The sequence below is a fragment of the Phalangium opilio genome, unplaced genomic scaffold, assembly GCF_054372755.1.
Source record: "Phalangium opilio isolate 3A_F unplaced genomic scaffold, DU_Popi_V2 ptg000043l_1, whole genome shotgun sequence".
NCBI classification, from domain to species: domain Eukaryota; kingdom Metazoa; phylum Arthropoda; class Arachnida; order Opiliones; family Phalangiidae; genus Phalangium; species Phalangium opilio.
The window spans coordinates 575015-593340 of NW_028324167.1; the positions used below are offsets into that span (position 1 = coordinate 575015).

Genomic DNA, 18326 nt, shown 5'->3' on the forward strand with positions numbered 1-18326 from the left:
GAATAGCGTTTCAGATTTACGGAAAGTATCATTCTAACTCGACCCGTCGGGAAGTATCATTATAAAAGTAAATACGGAATTAAACCATGGAGTCTAACAAGCCCACCATCTGTAGAATTATCTACAGCGCGACATTAGGGTTAATAGCACCCAATTTGTTATAAACATTCAATGTATTTGAAATTATAATAAAAAAATACCACGGATCCTGGCACAACGGGATTTTCCCTGACGAACCCACCGGTCAGATCAGGGTGGATCTACCTTACTACGCCAATCTGGACAACATTAGAAAAAATGGACTAAAAAGAAGTCAACAGTACATCATGGTAAGACAATTGTAACGGATCGCCCCGGGAAAAACTATGTGGCCGGTCGTGGTGGGGGATTCGCGTTACAAGTCCCTAATGTCCGATAGCGAGGGGAGTTATGTAGGCCTAACTCAATTCGCCACTATCGTCCCATAAGGGAATGTAAACCAGAGGAAAATAAACATACCTTGAAGTTGATCTTTTGAACAATTCTTTATTTGGTTGAAACGATATTTACTTTGCAAATATTTAAGCGAAGATCCAGTTTTGGAAACGCGATGTCACGCGGAATACAAATCTTGTTTTTTTCTCGAAATTCGTGTAAATAAAAAAAAACGGACCCGTGCCTGGTCCCGCGGAAAACGCGAACTAACTCGTTCGAAACGAAGCGGATCTGACCCGCAGTAAACAAAAAAAACGAACTTATGGTTCGAGAACCAAACTTGAACTAACTTGACTAACACAAACCGGCGTTTCTTCTCGTCTCGGTTGAGTTTTGGGGACAGGGGTTTTTCAGATGGGATAAGAAAGAAGGAGGGGAAGCTTAGATGATGGCGGGCTGAACATAGTCCCAAAAGTGGACTAGGGTGCTCAGCCCTCCATCATCGTCTGCAGCGGCTTCAGAGGTGAGGCCGCTGCATGCACCCCCTCGGAAAAGAAGTAGAAGATGGAGAAGAAAGCAAGGGTATAGGAAGAGAGAAGAGAAGAGGGTAGTGGAGAAATAACAAAAAGGCACGTCATAAAAGTTGGGTGTTATTTTTTTTTTCATGAACATTCAATCGGTGTGTATGCGAGTTTTCATATTTCCGTGATGGCGATCCCTCAAGAGGAATTTACGGGGGCAGAGTGAAGAAAAATGACGTCCGACGGCTGCGCATGCTTGGTATACGTACGTGTGACTTGGGCGGTGCAACATTGGATATCCGTCCGGATAAATAGGATAAAGGCGGACGGCTTGGCCATTTGGAATTCCCTCCCAGGCAACGGGGAACAGGTCTCGATTCTTCGGGGGTTCCTGGAGATAGGGGAGTTCTTCAAGGAAGAGTTTATCATATTCGCCGAATTGGTACAGCCTGTCCTGCGGGATGGGAAGTGGGCCATATACTTCGAAATCTCGGTAGGCCTGAGAGCGGAGCGGAAATGGATTTTTCGGTCTCGGGATAGCTGCGTCCTCGAGGTCTAGTATTGGTTCCGGCTCGGGCTCAGGTTCTGGCACCGGTTCAGGCGTGAGGGGTCGTGGTGCGTCCGATATAGGCGGGTCCTGTGGTGGAACGTCAGCCAGGGGGGGGATACTGTCGTGCTCTTGGGCTTCAACCTTTGGGGATGGTGTTGGCGTGATCAGTTAAACGTGGTTCGGCCCCCTGGGGGAGCGAAAGAGCCATTCCTGGAGCTATAGGCCATGGGGCCGGATATAGGAGTGCAGCCTCCAACATTACTTCTTCCAGTGTACGCCTTGGGATTCCTCCGGTAGCGGCCGCCTGAGCTTGTACGGGCCCGTCTTGGATGATGCGTGCGTCCGGCAGAAAATTTTGACGAGGGCGTGCGGGATACCTGTCCGAGCCCGTTGGGTCAGCGCGAACGGGGTCTTGTTGAAGGTCATGTCCCAGATCCTAGTTTTCTTCGTGTAAGAGCAGTATATCTGGTTCCGGGACCAGAGATGCGATCCGAGGAGGACGGACTTGTTCGGAGGGCGTTGGTTCTTCTTCACGGGAAAGTGGGCCGAACGAGTGGGCAACGGGGAATGAAATAATTGGATGCTCTCTGGGGATTGGACGCAATAAGAAATCCTCAGGTGTGACTGTGGACATCCGGCCTCGTTGTCTCCGAGGAGCCACTCTCCAATATAGAGGAGGAGGGGTAGCCATCTAAAAAGAAAAGATTTAGAAAAGAGTCCCATAAGGATATAATAAGGGTTCCCATTGGGATCGAGAGTGACGAATCGCAATGGCAGGAACACGTTGTTCTGATTAAACAGCTGTGGGCGCCAACCGTCTCGGGTGAGCTAGTCGAACCCTTTCCCAAGGTGGTTTTGCAATTGGTTTTCGCTTAAAACAGAAGTCTATCGGGTCTAGGTCCGTAATGTTGTTTATGCGTAGGTACTGAGCGACTTCATTTGTTGAGCGTTTCATGCGCCTCTTTCCTCCCGGTGGATAATAGTATATATCCAGATCGACCTTGCCTGGTTGTACGGTGTGTCTATAACACAGCTCGCGAACCCATCCTTTCTTGAATGGCTTCTCATAATTTGTCGGAAACTGTTCTGCAATCGCTGGAGAGTCGGGAGAGTGCATATCTTCTCCAGTACTCGTGGCTTCGGACAGTTCATCCATAGGAACTAAAGGGTTAGGTTTCGTGGCTTCTGACTTATTCGAACTTGGTTCATTTGACGGAAGAGGGGCTTCCCCTTCCGGACTAGGAGATATGGTATGGAACTTCGGCGTCTTTTTCACTGGCTTTGTCGATGAACTAGTCGTCGTCGTAGCTCTCATGCGCTTTCTTCGTTGTTGTCTGTCTTCCTTTCGGTCTATATCTTCTGAAGACGAACTGAGTTGGTCTGGCAGACGTAATTCTCTTCGCCTTTCAGCTTGGGGACGCGAGAGGGACGGTTCTTTGGACGACGTGCTTTTACTGCTCGATACTTTTCGCAGTGGTTTCTTTCTCCTTCCAATGACTGAAGATGAGGTAGGGGGTGACTTCTTTTGCGGGGATCGTGGATCTCTGGCTCGTCACTTGAGAGACTGCTACTCAACATTTTCCGTGTAGGTCTTGGAGTTGGCTCCGGAGCGATGGACAAAGGGGTTGTAAAACCTCTCTTTTCCTGTTCCGGTTCCGTTATTCGGTCGACATCCGTCGAAGTACTCAATTTTCGGAGGGTCTTTTTCTTAGGTTTAATGTCTTCGGTTGTTGACGTAGTCGGGTGTTCCCTTTTTTCTCGTTCCGGTTTTGTAGGGTCCAATTGTATTTGTGGTTCTGGAGTCACTGAGGCGTCTGTCGGTTGTGTCACTTCTGGACTGACTATATTCTCTCGACCTTCCTCTGTGGGTCGGACTTCTTCCGTTGGGCGGACTTCGTCCGTGGGTCGGGTTTCTGCCGTTGGTTGGACTTCTTTCGATCTCGTTTTCGGTATCTTATCCACAAATCGGAAAGGTCCGATCATTTCAACAACTTCCTCGAAGGACTCTGAGGAAGGTTGGGATCTTCCCTGGGGTACTTCTTGGGGAAGTGTTCCTTCCGGAGGCGGCGTGTTGGTTTCTTTTACTGGAGGACAAGGTTCCTTCGGGACAGTATTTTCATTTTCCTGAATGAGTTCCGCGTTTTGGTCTTCTTGCGTTACAATTGGAGGTGGTACTCTTTCTGGAGCTGGCGCTCTGGGTCTCTGTGGGGAGGTAACTGCTTCGGGTTGTGGGTTTTCATTTCTCTGGATAGGGTCTTCAGTGGTTGTGTCAATTTCGGCTGGTTGTCCCGACTCTTCTCCTGGAGTAGGCGTCCCTTCGATTCCCTCTAACGGTACTTCAGGAGTTTGGTACAATTTGAGTTGAGACATATTAATTGGGCCGGTCCTTTGTCCCGAGATCATGTCTTCTAGGACATAGACTAGTGGACTCCTCTTCTATATGATCTTGTAGGGACCTGTCCACTTCGGACATAGTTTGGCCATTCGTCCCAAGTTAGCGTTAGACAGGGGATGAGTCAATTTCCAAACGATGGTCCCAATGTCGAATTCGAGATCTTCTCGTCTGAGGTCATAGTATTTTTTCTGTTTGGCTTGAGCCAATTTAGAGAAAGTCTTGGTTAATTTCCATTGATCCTTTAAGGTCTTCAAGGTCTCCGAACGATCTTCAAATTCCTCGATGGGCATCCCTATGTCGATGTCCCATGGGAGTCTCGGTTCTCGTCCCATGTTTAAATAAAAGGGAGATCTTTTAGTCGTTTCGTGGGGCGCTGAGTTTATCGCGAACGCAAGGGCGTTCAGAGTTTCATCCCACGTTCGGTGATTATTTTCAACGTATATGGAGATGGTTTCTCCTAGGACTCGGTTCACCCGCTCAGTGATGTTCGACTGAGGGTGGTATGGCGATGTATGAATAGGTCCAATGTTGAATAAATTGCACGTGTTGCGCCATAGTGAGGACACGAACTGTGTTCCTCTGTCGCTAAGGATTTGTTTCGGAGCTCCCCATCGACATACAAAGTTCTTCAATGCGAGGGCGCATGCGTCGGCTGTTATTCTTTTTAATGGGACTAGTTCCACGAATTTGGTCATATAATCCGTAAAGACAAGAAGAAATCGGTATCCTCTCCTGCTGACTGGAAAGGGTCCCATGATATCGACTCCGATTTTATCGAATGGCCCAGTCGGAACTGTAGATATCATAAGGCCAGGTGTCCTACGGTTACTGATCTTGTACTGTTGGCAAAGAACACATTCTCTGACGTATCGTGTAACGTCTTTGTCAAGATCGGGCCACCAGTACCGATGTCCTACTTTTTCTCGTGTCTTGTACTTTCCTCTATGGGCAGACAGAGGATGATCATGTAAGAGTCTCAAGGCTTCTCTTCTGAGAGATTGGGGTAAATAAATCCGTGCTGGACGAACTCCCGATGATTTCCGGTAAATGAGATTGTTTACCATCTCGTACTCTGTATTGTCTGGAGGATTTTCTTGTCGGAGTTGTTCAATGATTCCGCGAATAACCGGATCTTCTCCTTGAGCGGTGATGATGTCATCGCGATCGAAGATATGAAAATTCGCGTGAGGGTAAGGTGGTAAAATGTACGCGACGTGTGAATGATCCGATGGAGCGGTCGGTTCTTCCGGTGACGTGATCTGATTGTCTTCTTCCATGGTGGAGGCTATTGACATGGCGAACAGTCCTATTGGAGCTCGTGAGAGGGCGTCGGCTAGGACGTTTTCGACTCCCTTCTTATGTTGCACTTTGAAATCGAATGTTTGTAGATACATGGCCCACCTGACAAGTTTCGAGTTTGGTTCTTTGAGTCCAAACAGCCATTGTAAAGCCTTGTGGTCGGTGACGACGGTAAAGGGTTTACTTTCCAAATAAGGCCGGAAGTGTCCGATGGCCCAATAAATTGCTAGACATTCCTTTTCTGAAGTACTGTATTTGGATTCCGCATTTCGAAGATTTCGGCTCGCATACGCGATTGAAACTTCTCTTCCATCTTGGACTTGAGATAACATCGCGCCCAAGCCGGCGTCTGATGCATCTGTTGTCAATATGCTCGGCGCATCTGGTTTGTACGCGGCCAATGGTGGTGAACTACAGATGGCATCTTTTATCTTCTGAAAAGATTCCTCTTGATCAGGACCCCATGTGAACTTTACGCCTTTCTTCTTCAATTTATTGAGGGGAGTGGCTAGTTTGGAATAGTGAGGTATGAATCTATGATGCCATCCTGCCATTCCAAGGAATCTTTGGACTTGTTTCAGCGTCTTTGGCTGAGGATATTTCTTGATGGCATCAACCTTGGAAGGATCTATGTAAATTCCCGTTTCGTTAATTACGTGTCCCAGGACGACTGCTTCCGATTGGGCGAAGCGGCATTTCTTCAATTGAAGGGTTAAACCAGCGTTCTTCAGTTTAGTCATCACATACTGTAGAGCATTTTTCTGCTCTTTCCATGTCTCGGAGGCAATTAGTATGTCGTCGAGGTATACGACGATAGCAAATTTTTCTCCATCTCGGAAGACTTCGTCCATTAGTCGTTGGAAAGTGCTTGGCGCATTGCAAAGTCCGAATGGTAATACGTTAAATTCGTATTTTCCAGCGTGCGTGATGAAAGCTGTCTTTGGCGCACTTCCTGGTTCCATTTCAGCCTGCCAGTACCCTGATTTCAAATCCAATGCGGTGATGTACTTTGGCTTTCCCAATTTACTGAGAGTTTCATCGATTCTTGGAATCGGATAGGGATCTTTTTCAGTGATGGAATTCAATTCTCTGACGTCGATGCAGAAACGGTATTTCTTCTTGCCTGTACCGGATCCGTCATCTTGTTCTAGAATCACCACTGGCGAAGCCCATGGTGACGTCGAAGGTTTGATTATACCATCCTTGAGCATGTCATAAAAGCTTTGTTCTATGATTTTCTTCTTAGCATCGCTCACTCGATATGGTCTTTTATGTATCGGCTTAGCATTTCCGGTATGGATTTCGTGGACCACTAAGCTGGTTCTTCCTAATTTATCACTAAAAAGTTCTGGGAATCGGAGAAGGAGTTCTTTCAACTCTCTCTTCTGCTTATATGAGAGAGAGGTTGATTCAACTGCTTCATTAACGTTCGAAACCATTTGGGGTGAGGGAGGAAATTTATCTTCGGTTACTTCTACGAATTTCAATTCTAGTCCATCTATGTTACAGGTTAAGTTTCCAAAATCGATAATAGTTTTCCAGTCTTCAAGAAAATCTTGGCCTAGAATGGCATCACACAGAAGTGAAGGGACGATGTGGAACTCTTGGCTAAATTTCCTCGTTACATCTTGTTCAAATGTTATTTCAAAATCTAGTACGGTTGAGCCCTTAGTGAAGGAGTATTGCCCATTTCCCATTATGATACACTCTGATTTTTCTGAGTTCGGTTCTAATCTGTTATCCCCTCTAAATCTTTGTATGGTTCGCCATTGATCTAAACTAATCATGGAAACTTCTGCACCATTGTCTATTCTACTCTGTAGGGTTTCATGTTCAAATTTAATGTTTATTAGATGTGGATTTCTTTTTCGGGGTCTTCTTCTTCTTCGAATTGTGGCCAATTGTAACGGTGGTGTTGTCACAATTTGGTTTTCATCTTGCGGGACTATTGGTTGGCGGGAGGGAGACGTCCTCTGGAATTCCCTCCCGGGTTGGCGTTTCCCGGAAACGAACCTCTTTGTCTTTCCACCCTTGGTGATGGACATTCACTGGCATAATGACGTAAGCCACCGCAGTTGAAGCATGTGATCGGTCGATCATCCTGAGTGACTCTCGGAGGATCTTGGTTATCCTGGCTTTGGTTCTGTGGACGTCTTGGGACGAGTTGCATTTCATTTTGTTGAGGCTGGTTTTCTCGAGGCTCAACTTCAGGATTGCTCCTCTCAAAGACTCGAGTTTGTTGAGGAAAATCCCTGGGTAGGCTTCTTCTTCGAGAAGGTCTGGACGCAAGGTGGGATTGCCTTGGTTGGAAATTTGGCCTCGGGAAGGGAGCTCTATAATCTTGATTCGGATAGCTTTGGGAATCATTTCGGACTGGGGGAGGATTGTAATATTCGTCCCGATGGGGGTTGTTAGTGTTCCCATGCGGGATGTCCCTGTTAGTATGAGTTCCCATGCTCGGGATATTCCCTTGATTTACTCTTTTTCTGGGGGCTAGATAGGGTGGGATCTGTTGGATGGATTGCTCTCTAACATCCCTATTGTGTTGTGAAACTGGATTTGGGTTGTCTTGTGACGAGGAAGGTTGGTCTAACTCAAAAGTTTGCTCTATTTGTAAACAAACATCTTGTAAATCGGACAACGTTTGCGCTGGCAAAACCATAAGTAATCCCTTAAACTCCATCCTTAAATTTTGTTTAATTATAAGGAGTAATTCATCTTCAGGTATTGGAGGGTTTAAATTCTGATTTACTTTCACGAAATAGCCAAAAAAATCCTCGATGGACTCATTTTGGTTTTGTTTTCTATTATGTAATGCTATTCGGGCCTTAGCTCCCTCATCCTTAAGCCCAAAACGCCGTTTGATACGTCCCTTAAATTCTGCCCAATCTACTCCTGGGGGAAGGGAACGGTACCAATGTAGGGCATTGTCTCTTAATATAATGGGCATGAAAAGCATCTTATCATTCTCACTGATTTTATGGAAGCTAACATATTCCTCGAATTTTCTTATGAATTCAGGAACGCTTTCATCCTTTCTACCATAAAACGCTAATTTCTCAGGGGGTTCTAAACCTTTCACATGTCCCTGATTTGATGTTGCCAGGTTTGTAAAGGACTGTAAGACTGATGTTAGAAATGCAGCCTGTTGGGCACCTCCCGTATTTGGATTAGTTTGGGGTTGCGGATTTGCTGTTCCCTGGGTTTGACTAGCACCCTGGGTACTTTGTGAGCTACCTCTAGGTGGGGTCTGAGAATTTCCCTGTGGGTTCTGCCCTGTAGGATTCTGTGGTTGTCCAGGATTTATGGGACTGGGTCTAATTGGTCTACTAGGAGCAGATGTATACCCGACCGAGCTTCTACGGGGATTTGCCCCGATGGGGGAAGTACCTTGTACTGGGACTTGTGAAATATTTGCATTTGGCGTGGCCTTTGCTATACGTTTCCTTGAGGAAACCCAATTATTCAGAGACTGTTTTGCCTTTTCATATGCACTTAATTGAACTTCTACCTTTTGTTTGGTTGGGCTAGTTATGTCACTTAACTCGACTAAATCGGGGATACTCCCCGCGTGTCTGTTTCTAGTGAGACTACTCCCCTGGGGGTAATAACTTTGTCTTATGTTCTCAAATAGGGCTAAATTGTCCTCATGTCTAGGTCTTTCTTCCCCGGTATGAAGGTATGGGGTTAAATCCAGATTATCGTCCCATAGGGGATCGTTATTTGGGTTTTTGGAATATGCCATATTTAAATCACGCAATTTAGGGGGGCGTATTATATCAGCAGCCACGATGTTAGGCTTAGCTAACGGTAATGTTGATTCTGAGGAGTCCGAATTATTATCTTGAGTTGAAGTAGACTCAGTATCGCGTCTTTCACGGTATAAATTTAAATTTGGGAACGATTCGGGAGTGTTCATTTAATTCATAAAATAATTTATTCAAAAATATTTATCCCGAAAAGAATACGATTTAACACGCCGTAAATTCCAAAAGAATTAATTTAATTTAAATCCATGATAGCAGTAATAATCTATAACTTAATTTGAAACAAAAATAAAAATCGGGAAAGCCTTCTCGAATGTTCGCGAAGATAGGGATCCAATATGGCGGCTTTCTGTCTAAACACGTTTCAACCTGTAGCTAAGCTCACGAATCGGGCCCGAGCACCCCGCCGAAAAAGAGACCGAGGCCCAAAAACTACGGGCACGGCACCATTTGTAACGGATCGCCCCGGGAAAAACTATGTGGCCGGTCGTGGAGGGGGATTCGCGTTACAAGTCCCTAATGTCCGATAGCGAGGGGAGTTATGTAGGCCTAGCTCAATTCGCCACTATCGTCCCATAAGGGAATGTAAACCAGAGGAAAATAAACATACCTTGAAGTTGATCTTTTGAACAATTCTTTATTTGGTTGAAACGATATTTACTTTGCAAATATTTAAGCGAAGATCCAATTTTGGAAACGCGATGTCACGCGGAATACAAATGTGGTTTTTTTCTCGAAATTCGTGTAAATCAAAAAAACGGACCCGTGCCTGGTCCCGCGGAAAACGCGAACTAACTCGTTCGAGACGAAGCGGATCTGACCCGCAGTAAACAAAAAAAACGAACTTATGGTTCGAGAACCAAACTTGAACTAACTTGACTAACACAAACCGGCGTTTCTTCTCGTCTCGGTTGAGTTTTGGGGACAGGGGTTTTTCAGATGGGATAAGAAAGAAGGAGGGGAAGCTTAGATGATGGCGGGCTGAACATAGTCCCAAAAGTGGACTAGGGTGCTCAGCCCTCCATCATCGTCTGCAGCGGCTTCAGAGGTGAGGCCGCTGCACAATATTTTCAGAAATGACTATAATTCGATCTTATGTAACTGGAATATCTTCTTTTAGGTCCAAAAAATTCCCTTGCCAGTGGAGGGTGAAGCTGAGGTCGTCGATATTCTAGACTTCCTCGGTATTGAAGTTGCTGCCCCGTTAACAGACGCATCGTCTAATCCATCGCCGGTCAATCCGCCGTCATCGCTTGAACCGTCAATCGTACCTTACCTAACGGTGGAAGATCTAGATCCACCCATCTTACCAAGCACCACCACAACCTTCGAGTCGCCCCCATCATCTTTTGATGTAAACCCTCGAAAAAGGACCAAGGTGACAGGGTTGGCTGAACCTAAAAAAAGAAAAACCAAACCCATTGTCGAGACACCTGAACTTCAGTGGCAGATAGATCTAGATGAGATCTTCCAATCGATTATTGGTGCTCCCATCAATTGATTTTTACAAATACATGTAAATTTAAAAACATAAAATGAAAAATCTTCATCTTCTATTTCAATTTGTACTTCAATTTTTAGACCTACATTTTTAGCTCCGAGATTAGATTGTAGGAATTCAGTTTCTACGCCAATTTCAATTACACTTCCATAAAAAATTTCTAAAGTTTACATTTTTACCCACGGAGTAGATTGTAGGAAATGGAGTGTTCTTTTGATGGGGTGAATTCAAGTTTTAAGAAAAACGTGGCTGGTATATAAACCCTGAAGAACCATAATTATTTCATTCTGAGGTTCAATCTAGTGAGCTAAGTAATTGTTTATTCTGTGCTTCAATCTAGTAAGACAAATAATAATTTAAAACTATGTTTTCGTGTGGCGTATGTGCTAAACAGTTTAAAGGAAAATATACGTTAACGAGGCATACTCGCGAACAGCATGATGGGGTGAAATATACCTGTGATACGTGCGGGGTAAGTTTCGCGCGTGTAGGAAATCTGAGGCGTCATTCTCGTATGCACTATGCAGAACTGAAGGAATCATCGAGCGAAACCCCTACCTCCGCCGAGGATGCTTTTTCCGACGGTGCCGAGGAGATGTTAGCCCTAGGCGATGCGGTTCTTAGTGCTCGATATACTCCTAAAGATTATCAATGTGACTTCGAACTTTTTATCACGCCACTTATCCTTAGTTTGATTAAGTATTTGAGTGGACAGTTACTAAAAAGAAAAGGGATAAAGTAGAATATTTTAATTCGAGTTCGCTATACTAAAGTTCTGAACAACGGTGACGAAGTTGAACACATTCCGTACATCCGAAGTAAAACGCAAACGACTCTATCAGCAGACCAGTTTCAGAATCAGATGGACGTATGTGTACAACAAATCACGCATCAAATGCATGAATTCCAGGAATTGGGAAGTAATTGGGTTGTCGACCGTATTTTGTATCTCCAAGTGGATGTTATAAAGTATTTACCCCTAGTTGGTGGATCCTATATAAGAACCCCCGATAGAATTCGTGATAAAAATAGCGTGCTCAATATAAAGTCTGACGATGTAATGTGTTTTAAGTGGGCATGCTTAGCCCACCTTCATCCTGTCGATCAAAACGCGAATCAAGTTTCAAAGTATACACAGTACGAGAATGAACTAAACTGCTCAGACATTAGTTTTCCCTTCACACTCAACTCTCACAACTTAAAGAAATTTGAGGTGAAAAACAATCTCTCGATTAACGTGTTTGCCTGGGAGACGGAAGTTTTTCCTCGCTATATTAGCTATGAGAGGGTGATCGAAGAACGGAAATCGACCTTCTACTTTTATCTGACGGTGAAAAAAAACATTATTGCCTGATCCGAAATCTCAGTAGACTTTTGTCCCACCTCACATCTCACAACGGTTGCACTTACGTGTGCAGACGATGTCTTCACAGATTTTCGGGGATAAACGCGAAACGAAATCATACCGAACACGTTAAAAATTGCTCAATCCATGATCCACAACGAATTAAAATGCCGTACAAAAACCCCATTCTATCTTTCGACAAGTTTGAATGGATGCAAAAGGTAAATATTTTCTAATTTTAAAATATTTCCCTTATCTTAGTAGATATCATTTATAGTGTCCATTCATAATTTACGCAGATTTTGAGAGCATTTTAAATCGTTATCAAACTTTTGCAAACAACGAGACTATCTCTTCTACCACGAAACTTTCGGAACACGTTGCCTGTGGATTCAGCTACGTTGTGATAGCCCCGGATGGTGTGTCACTAAATTCTTATCTTAAAAACTTCTCTTTCTAACAATAATATTTAGGAGAGCCTAGTGCACCCGTAACGTATCGAGGTTTAGACGCCGTCCAAATTTTTATCGAGAGTCTGATGATGGAGGTGGAAACCATAACCGAGGTCCTAGAACATAATATTCCAATGAATCTAACTCCTAGCGAGTTGGTAGTTAGTAAGAGGGCCACTCACTGCTACATTTGCAGTAAAATTCTCACTGTTGAGGACTACGGTGTGAATGATCATTGTCATCTGACCGATAAGTTTTTATTTATTACTTAATTTCTATATTCCGTATTTAACTTCCCCTGATTTTAAGCCGCTTCCGAGGTCGGGCGCACAATAGCTGCAACCTCAAAATGCGACTAGGGAAGAAAATCCCCGTGATTCTACACAACTTATCTCGGTAAGTTAATTACCCATTCTTAACAGCGATCATTTTAACTGTTATTTCGTTTTAAAGGTACGATTCCCATCTTATCCTCCAAAAGATTGATCTTTTCAAGGAGGAGAAAATAACGGTCATCCCTAACAATACCGAGACCTATATCAGTTTTGGGTTTGGGAGATTACAATTCCTGGATTCGATGCGATTTATGGGGGCTTCGCTGGACACTCTAGTTCAAAATTTAGCTTCTGGTGGAATTGATAAATTCAAGATCCTTAGCGCGTCATATAACCCCGATCAAGTAAATTTAGCTCTCAAGAAGTTGCCTTTCCCATATGATTATATGGATTCTATGGAACGATTTGAGGAAACTGAACTACCGTCGAGGGGGGCCTTCTATAATACATTAACTGATTAGCCTATCTCTGAGGCAAGCTACCAGCATGCGCGTGAAGTCTGGGAGAAATTTGGAATTAAGACTTTAGGTAATTTTTGCTTGTTAAGGGGGGATGATATTTTTAATATTTATAATTTTCAGGTGATCTACATGACACATATGTCCAAATTGACGCATTACAATTAGCATGTGTGTTTGAAGAATTCAGGACAATGTGTCTCGATTTCTATCGATTAACCCCGCTCACTCGTATACCGGACCTGGCTTGGCTTGGCAGGCTGCGCTGCTGATGACGGATGTAAAGTTGGATTTGCTCTTAGACCCGGATATGCATCTATTCGTTGGTAATTTATTTGAATATGTTTTCATTTATGATATTTACAAATTTCCACGTTAAGAAAGGGGTATACGTGGCGGTGTGAGTCTAATTTCCAACCGTTTTGCTGAGGCTAATAACAAGGATTTGCCGAACTACGATCCATCCAAGCCTAGTAACTACATCGTATATCTCGACCTAAATAATTTATACGGTAATTTATGGATTATTAATAAGCTAAAATGTTCTTATAATCTTATTTTCATTGTTTACATTAGGTACCGTTATGTAGGACTATTTACCCTCAATAACTTCAATTGGATTGATGAGGACAGTGATATTTTAGCTCATAGCAAGACGCCCGATCTTCTGTCTTATACCAAGAAGACCATTCTGAACACGCCACACGATTCACCCCACGGATTCATTCTCGAGGTGGATTTGGAATACCCGAAGGAATTACACCGTTCCCATAATTGCTATCCGCTAGCACCAGAGACGAGGAAAATAACCACCGATGAGTTTTCCCCATACTATAAATCATTGATGGAAAAGAACCGACTCCCCTTGAAAGACACTCTACCTAAACTCGTGCCTAGTTTGGATAACAAATCCATCTACGTCATACACTATAGGAATCTAAAATATTACCTTTCGAAGGGTCTAAAATTAACCAGGGTACATTATGGTTTAACCAAGGTCCTTGGTTAAGCCCTTACATAGATTTCAATACGGAGAAACGGAAAAACGCTACTAAATCATTCCAGCGCGACTATTTTAAACTGATGAACAATAGGTAACCTATAGACTAATCAATATTCATTATCTTGGTATTAATTTTACTTCTAACAGCGTTTTCGGTAAGACCATGGAAAATCTTCGGAATCGAATAGATTTCCACCTCGTACAAACCGAGGAAAGAGCGGTTAAAAAGGCATCATCACCGGCCTTCCAAAAATTCATTATGTATCATAATGAATTGGTCGGAATCCAGATGGTTAAGAAAAATTTAACCCTGAATCGACCCATCTACACTGGCTTCTCAATGTTAGATCTTTCCAAATTATTTCCATATCGATTTCACTACGATTTTATAAGAGAGAAATACGGCGATAAGGCCATTCTTCAATTTACTGATACTGGTTTGTTTATTTATCTTAAACCTACCCTTCTACCCCCACTAACTTTATCTTCAATCCATAGATAGCTTAATGTACGACATAAAGACTTTAGAAGTGTACGCTGACTTTAAGGAGCACGCAGATCGGTTTGATTTCTCCGGCTATCCGAAATCACACCCTCTTTTCAGCGATGTGAATAAGAAGGTCCTAGGCAAGATGAAAGATGAGATGGATGGAGTGATAATAAAGGGTAATATTTCCGAAAAAAAACTATTTTCTTAATCATGTTAACACCTCTGCCCTTATTAGAATTTGTAGGGCTAAGACCTATGCTTTATTCTATTCTATCCGAAAACGGTGAAAAGAAAACTGCAAAAGGAATCTGTCGCCGCGTCGTCAAACGATCAATTCATCATGCTGATTATCGGAAATGTTTATTTGGTGAAGAAGAAACGACGTGCAGTATGAAAAGGATTGTGAGCACTAAACACAATCTACATACAGTTCAACAAACCAAAAAGGCGTTATCCGCTTGTGATAACAAAAAATATATCCTCCCAGGAGGAGTGCGCACCCTGGCATATGGGCATTTTTTTATCGAAAAATTTAACCAAAAATGTAAAGAACTAAATATTAAGCCGTGATAAACTTGAAATTATAATTTTATTGAAAATTTTTTATACATAAATTATTTTATCATATTATCGCTGGCGTTTTATCCGTAGAAAACCTAGATATAGTGAATGTAATAAAGGCGTGCTCTAGAGTCAGAAGATGACCACGAAATTTGAAAATAAACTTTATTTTGAAAAAAATGCTTAAATATGTTACTCTTTAAATATGATTCATACTCCTTTTCAGTCTTATTATATGATTATTGAAGCGCTTCGCGATCTTTAGATCATTTTGTCGCTGCCTCCGGGAAAACCCATCCAAAAAGCTTTTCGTACTTTTCTTCGTACTTCTATGTATAATATACAAGGCACTGTATTGACCGCAAACTTTACTATCTAGACTTTGTAGCTGTCTCCCTCCATATGACCATTTCTTACAATGTTCCAATAAAAATAATCTTACACTAGGTATAAAATATGGTGGGAAGCCGTAGCTATCGAAATAGTAACCGACACTTAGGGCGTCTATATAGATGGAAACCCAGTGCGACCCCCTTCTATTGTGCTGGTCAAAGTTTATGATGAGAGACATGGGATATTGGAAAACCTTATGAGGTAGCCTATCCGAAGCAAAAACACCCAAAAAACTCTGGGTTTTTGATAGGGCGTAATTTAAATCTACTGTGTTTTTTGCTGACATTAATAATCGACAATCACGTTTCTATTTTTATCAACTTGAATCAAGCGTAAACGATGCAAACAACAGCTTCGGGTAAGGCGGTCGCAAAACCTAAATCCGATCGTAATTGACCTTGTTTAACAATATTCCAGAAGTTGGAATAACTAGCCGAAATATCAGGGGTCAAATCGAAGGCATATAAGGTGTACCCGTTAGCGTACTCGAAAGGGGATATATCGTTACCGTCGTCCTTATAGTGAATATTACACCCTGAAAACAAGGTGTGGTACTCTCTCATAAACAATTTTTTAGTAAAATTCGGTGTTAAGGCTTTAGAAGGTATCTGATCGTTATCCACATACAAAGCTAAATGATTCAAATTGTAATTTTTAAAGTTAAAGGGGTTATGGGTGTAGCTACCCTTGAACGCCTTGTTGGAAACTAGACCGATTATGACGCGAGTAGGGAGGGCACCTAGATATATATTGTCGAAACTCTGACTCTGCGTGTACGCTGACAAAGTTTTCGTTTTTATCTCGGTACGCGTAAAGTTATACTGGGCAGCACCTCTAGCGAGAGCAGCTTCATGCGCCAATAATATTTTAGGGGCCAGTTTAACCTTGCGTACATTTATCCCATCTTCTTTAAGCAATATTTTGCAACCCTTGAGGGTCGCGGTCTCTTTAAACATCAGCACAAATTCGTCTTTGTTTCTCGAGAAGCTCATTTTATCATCCACAGCATTCACCAGATATTCGGGTATATTAAACACATCGCTAAATACGGGGCAGTAAAATTCAATATCCACAGATTTTTCGACGGCTTTCTTTCTGACAAGGAAACCGCTGCCGGTTTAGATCATCCATCTTACCCGCCTCGTCTTTAGCCCAACCAGCGCAAGACAAATGCGTGTTTTTAGCGGCTAGTCCATAGTTTAGAAGGGATTCGATGTAAGCGCGAAATAAGTAGTTGTTTGCCGCCGGCGTTACGAGAGTGGAACCAAAATAGATTTCACAATTTCGCCATAAGGAGTGAGCCGCGTTATTTACGAGAGCCACCACAACGTCGTCCGGTAGAATCCCGCCGTCATCTTTGGTCACACTTAACCGGGTGTAATGCATTGTTTGGGCTAAATCCATGTAATAATCCCCGTTTCCGGGGATGTGGTATTCGACGGTAGAGCTGTCATTGAGCGCTGATAGAGGTTTATACCAGGTCCATTGTCCATGTTCTATACTTGTCTGGGTAGGTGTTGAAGCAAAAATATCGAGTTCACTCTTCAGGGATTGAACGGAGAGCATTTTATCGTGAGAAAATGTCGCGTGGTTTCTTCTTTGCTCCCTTGAGAGTAACTGATAGTCTTTTCAACTTGAGCCTCTTTATAACGCCTGACCCTTTCTGAGGGTTGATGATATTGTCCATAGTTTCGTTAAATCGACGTTTGGTAGCCGATTTTATATTCTGTCCTTCGGCTACATCGCCTAATATTTTATACCCCGTCGTAGCGGCTTTAACACCTAGGTATTTAGCGCCTTTAACTAATAACGGTCTGGCCCATCTAAACAAGCCCTTGAGCAAGCCCCCTACCCCGTGGCCCTTTTGATGTGGTCTACCAGAAAAAACGCTCGAAACTTGGCCACTCACCTGGTCAAGGTAATACGGCCGGTACTCGCAACGATGACCTAAGACGTCTGGTTTGGGCATGGTCTAAAATGTAGTTTACAGGTTGTCTGTCCGAACTCGAATGCCGTCGGTTGACCTAAACTCGTTCTTATATCTATTTCTAACGTCTCGAAATAACGTTTAGCAACTTTAACATAGTGAGGTGAATCGAACGTTTTAGTGACTATAGAGCCATAGGGTTTATCTTCAACACCGACAGTACGAAGTAATGGCGCTATCGTATCGCCTACCAGTTCATTGCTTACTATATCGGAATAGACAAATAGCTGATCCGGTATGAAGAAATTTAATCTGGCGGGTACGTCGCTTCTTAAATTTATCTCAGATTGATGGGGAGGGCAACTAAAGGGCAGAACATCCTCGTTATAACCGAGGAGTTTTGATAGGACCGGGGAAAAGGCTATCCACGTGTTTCGTCTTACAAATACAACCACGTGATTGGTGAGGGGGTCGCTGATAAAAGAAAACCGAGATGCGTATTCCCACGACTCGAGGCTGCGGTACAGCTGTTTCAATAGCACGGGTAAACTGATATAATAACCGCCGGGTATGGTGAATATATCCCCTATGGGGGTTGATTTTTCTACGGTATCAACATAATTCACTACACCACGATTCTTAAAAACAGCTCTGGAACTAGGATCGGTAGCTTGAGGATGAACCGTCGGTTCTTAAGGAGATATTTCAGTAACCGCTAACTCCATGTAACCTTCGCCTTCCTTAACATTATGAAAGGATACTGGATATATTATCTCAACTAGAGCAACCTCCCAATGTCCCCCCTCCAATTGTATACATTTTGATAGTTTGGTAGAGTAGCAGGCTGTGGTATTTTCGTAAATTCGCATACTAGCGTTGCTAGGAAGCGTTAGGTAGAAGGGAGACTGCATCTTG

At 43.1% G+C, this 18326-nt stretch overlaps 2 protein-coding genes across 2 annotated transcripts; one reads left to right on the forward strand and one right to left on the reverse strand.

The window, feature by feature from the left end:
• Positions 1-11959: 11959 nt before the first annotated feature.
• LOC149677258 (uncharacterized) lies at positions 11960-15470 on the forward strand. The gene is made up of 13 exons (XM_089837256.1): positions 11960-12013; positions 12070-12211; positions 12266-12497; positions 12554-12640; positions 12698-12923; positions 13228-13363; positions 13418-13549; positions 13628-13956; positions 14013-14131; positions 14188-14477; positions 14539-14706; positions 14766-14932; positions 15357-15470. Exons 1-13 carry the CDS (start codon positions 11960-11962, stop codon positions 15468-15470), a joined length of 2196 nt encoding a protein of 731 aa, XP_089693382.1.
• A 340-nt stretch (positions 15471-15810) lies between these two features.
• Positions 15811-17050, reverse strand: LOC149677259 (uncharacterized protein F54H12.2-like). Its single transcript, XM_089837257.1, has 2 exons — positions 16593-17050; positions 15811-16525 (listed from the first exon to the last, which is right to left on the reverse strand). The coding sequence occupies exons 1-2, from the start codon at positions 17048-17050 to the stop codon at positions 15811-15813; spliced, it is 1173 nt and encodes a 390-aa protein (XP_089693383.1).
• Between the last annotated feature and the right edge of the window lie 1276 nt (positions 17051-18326).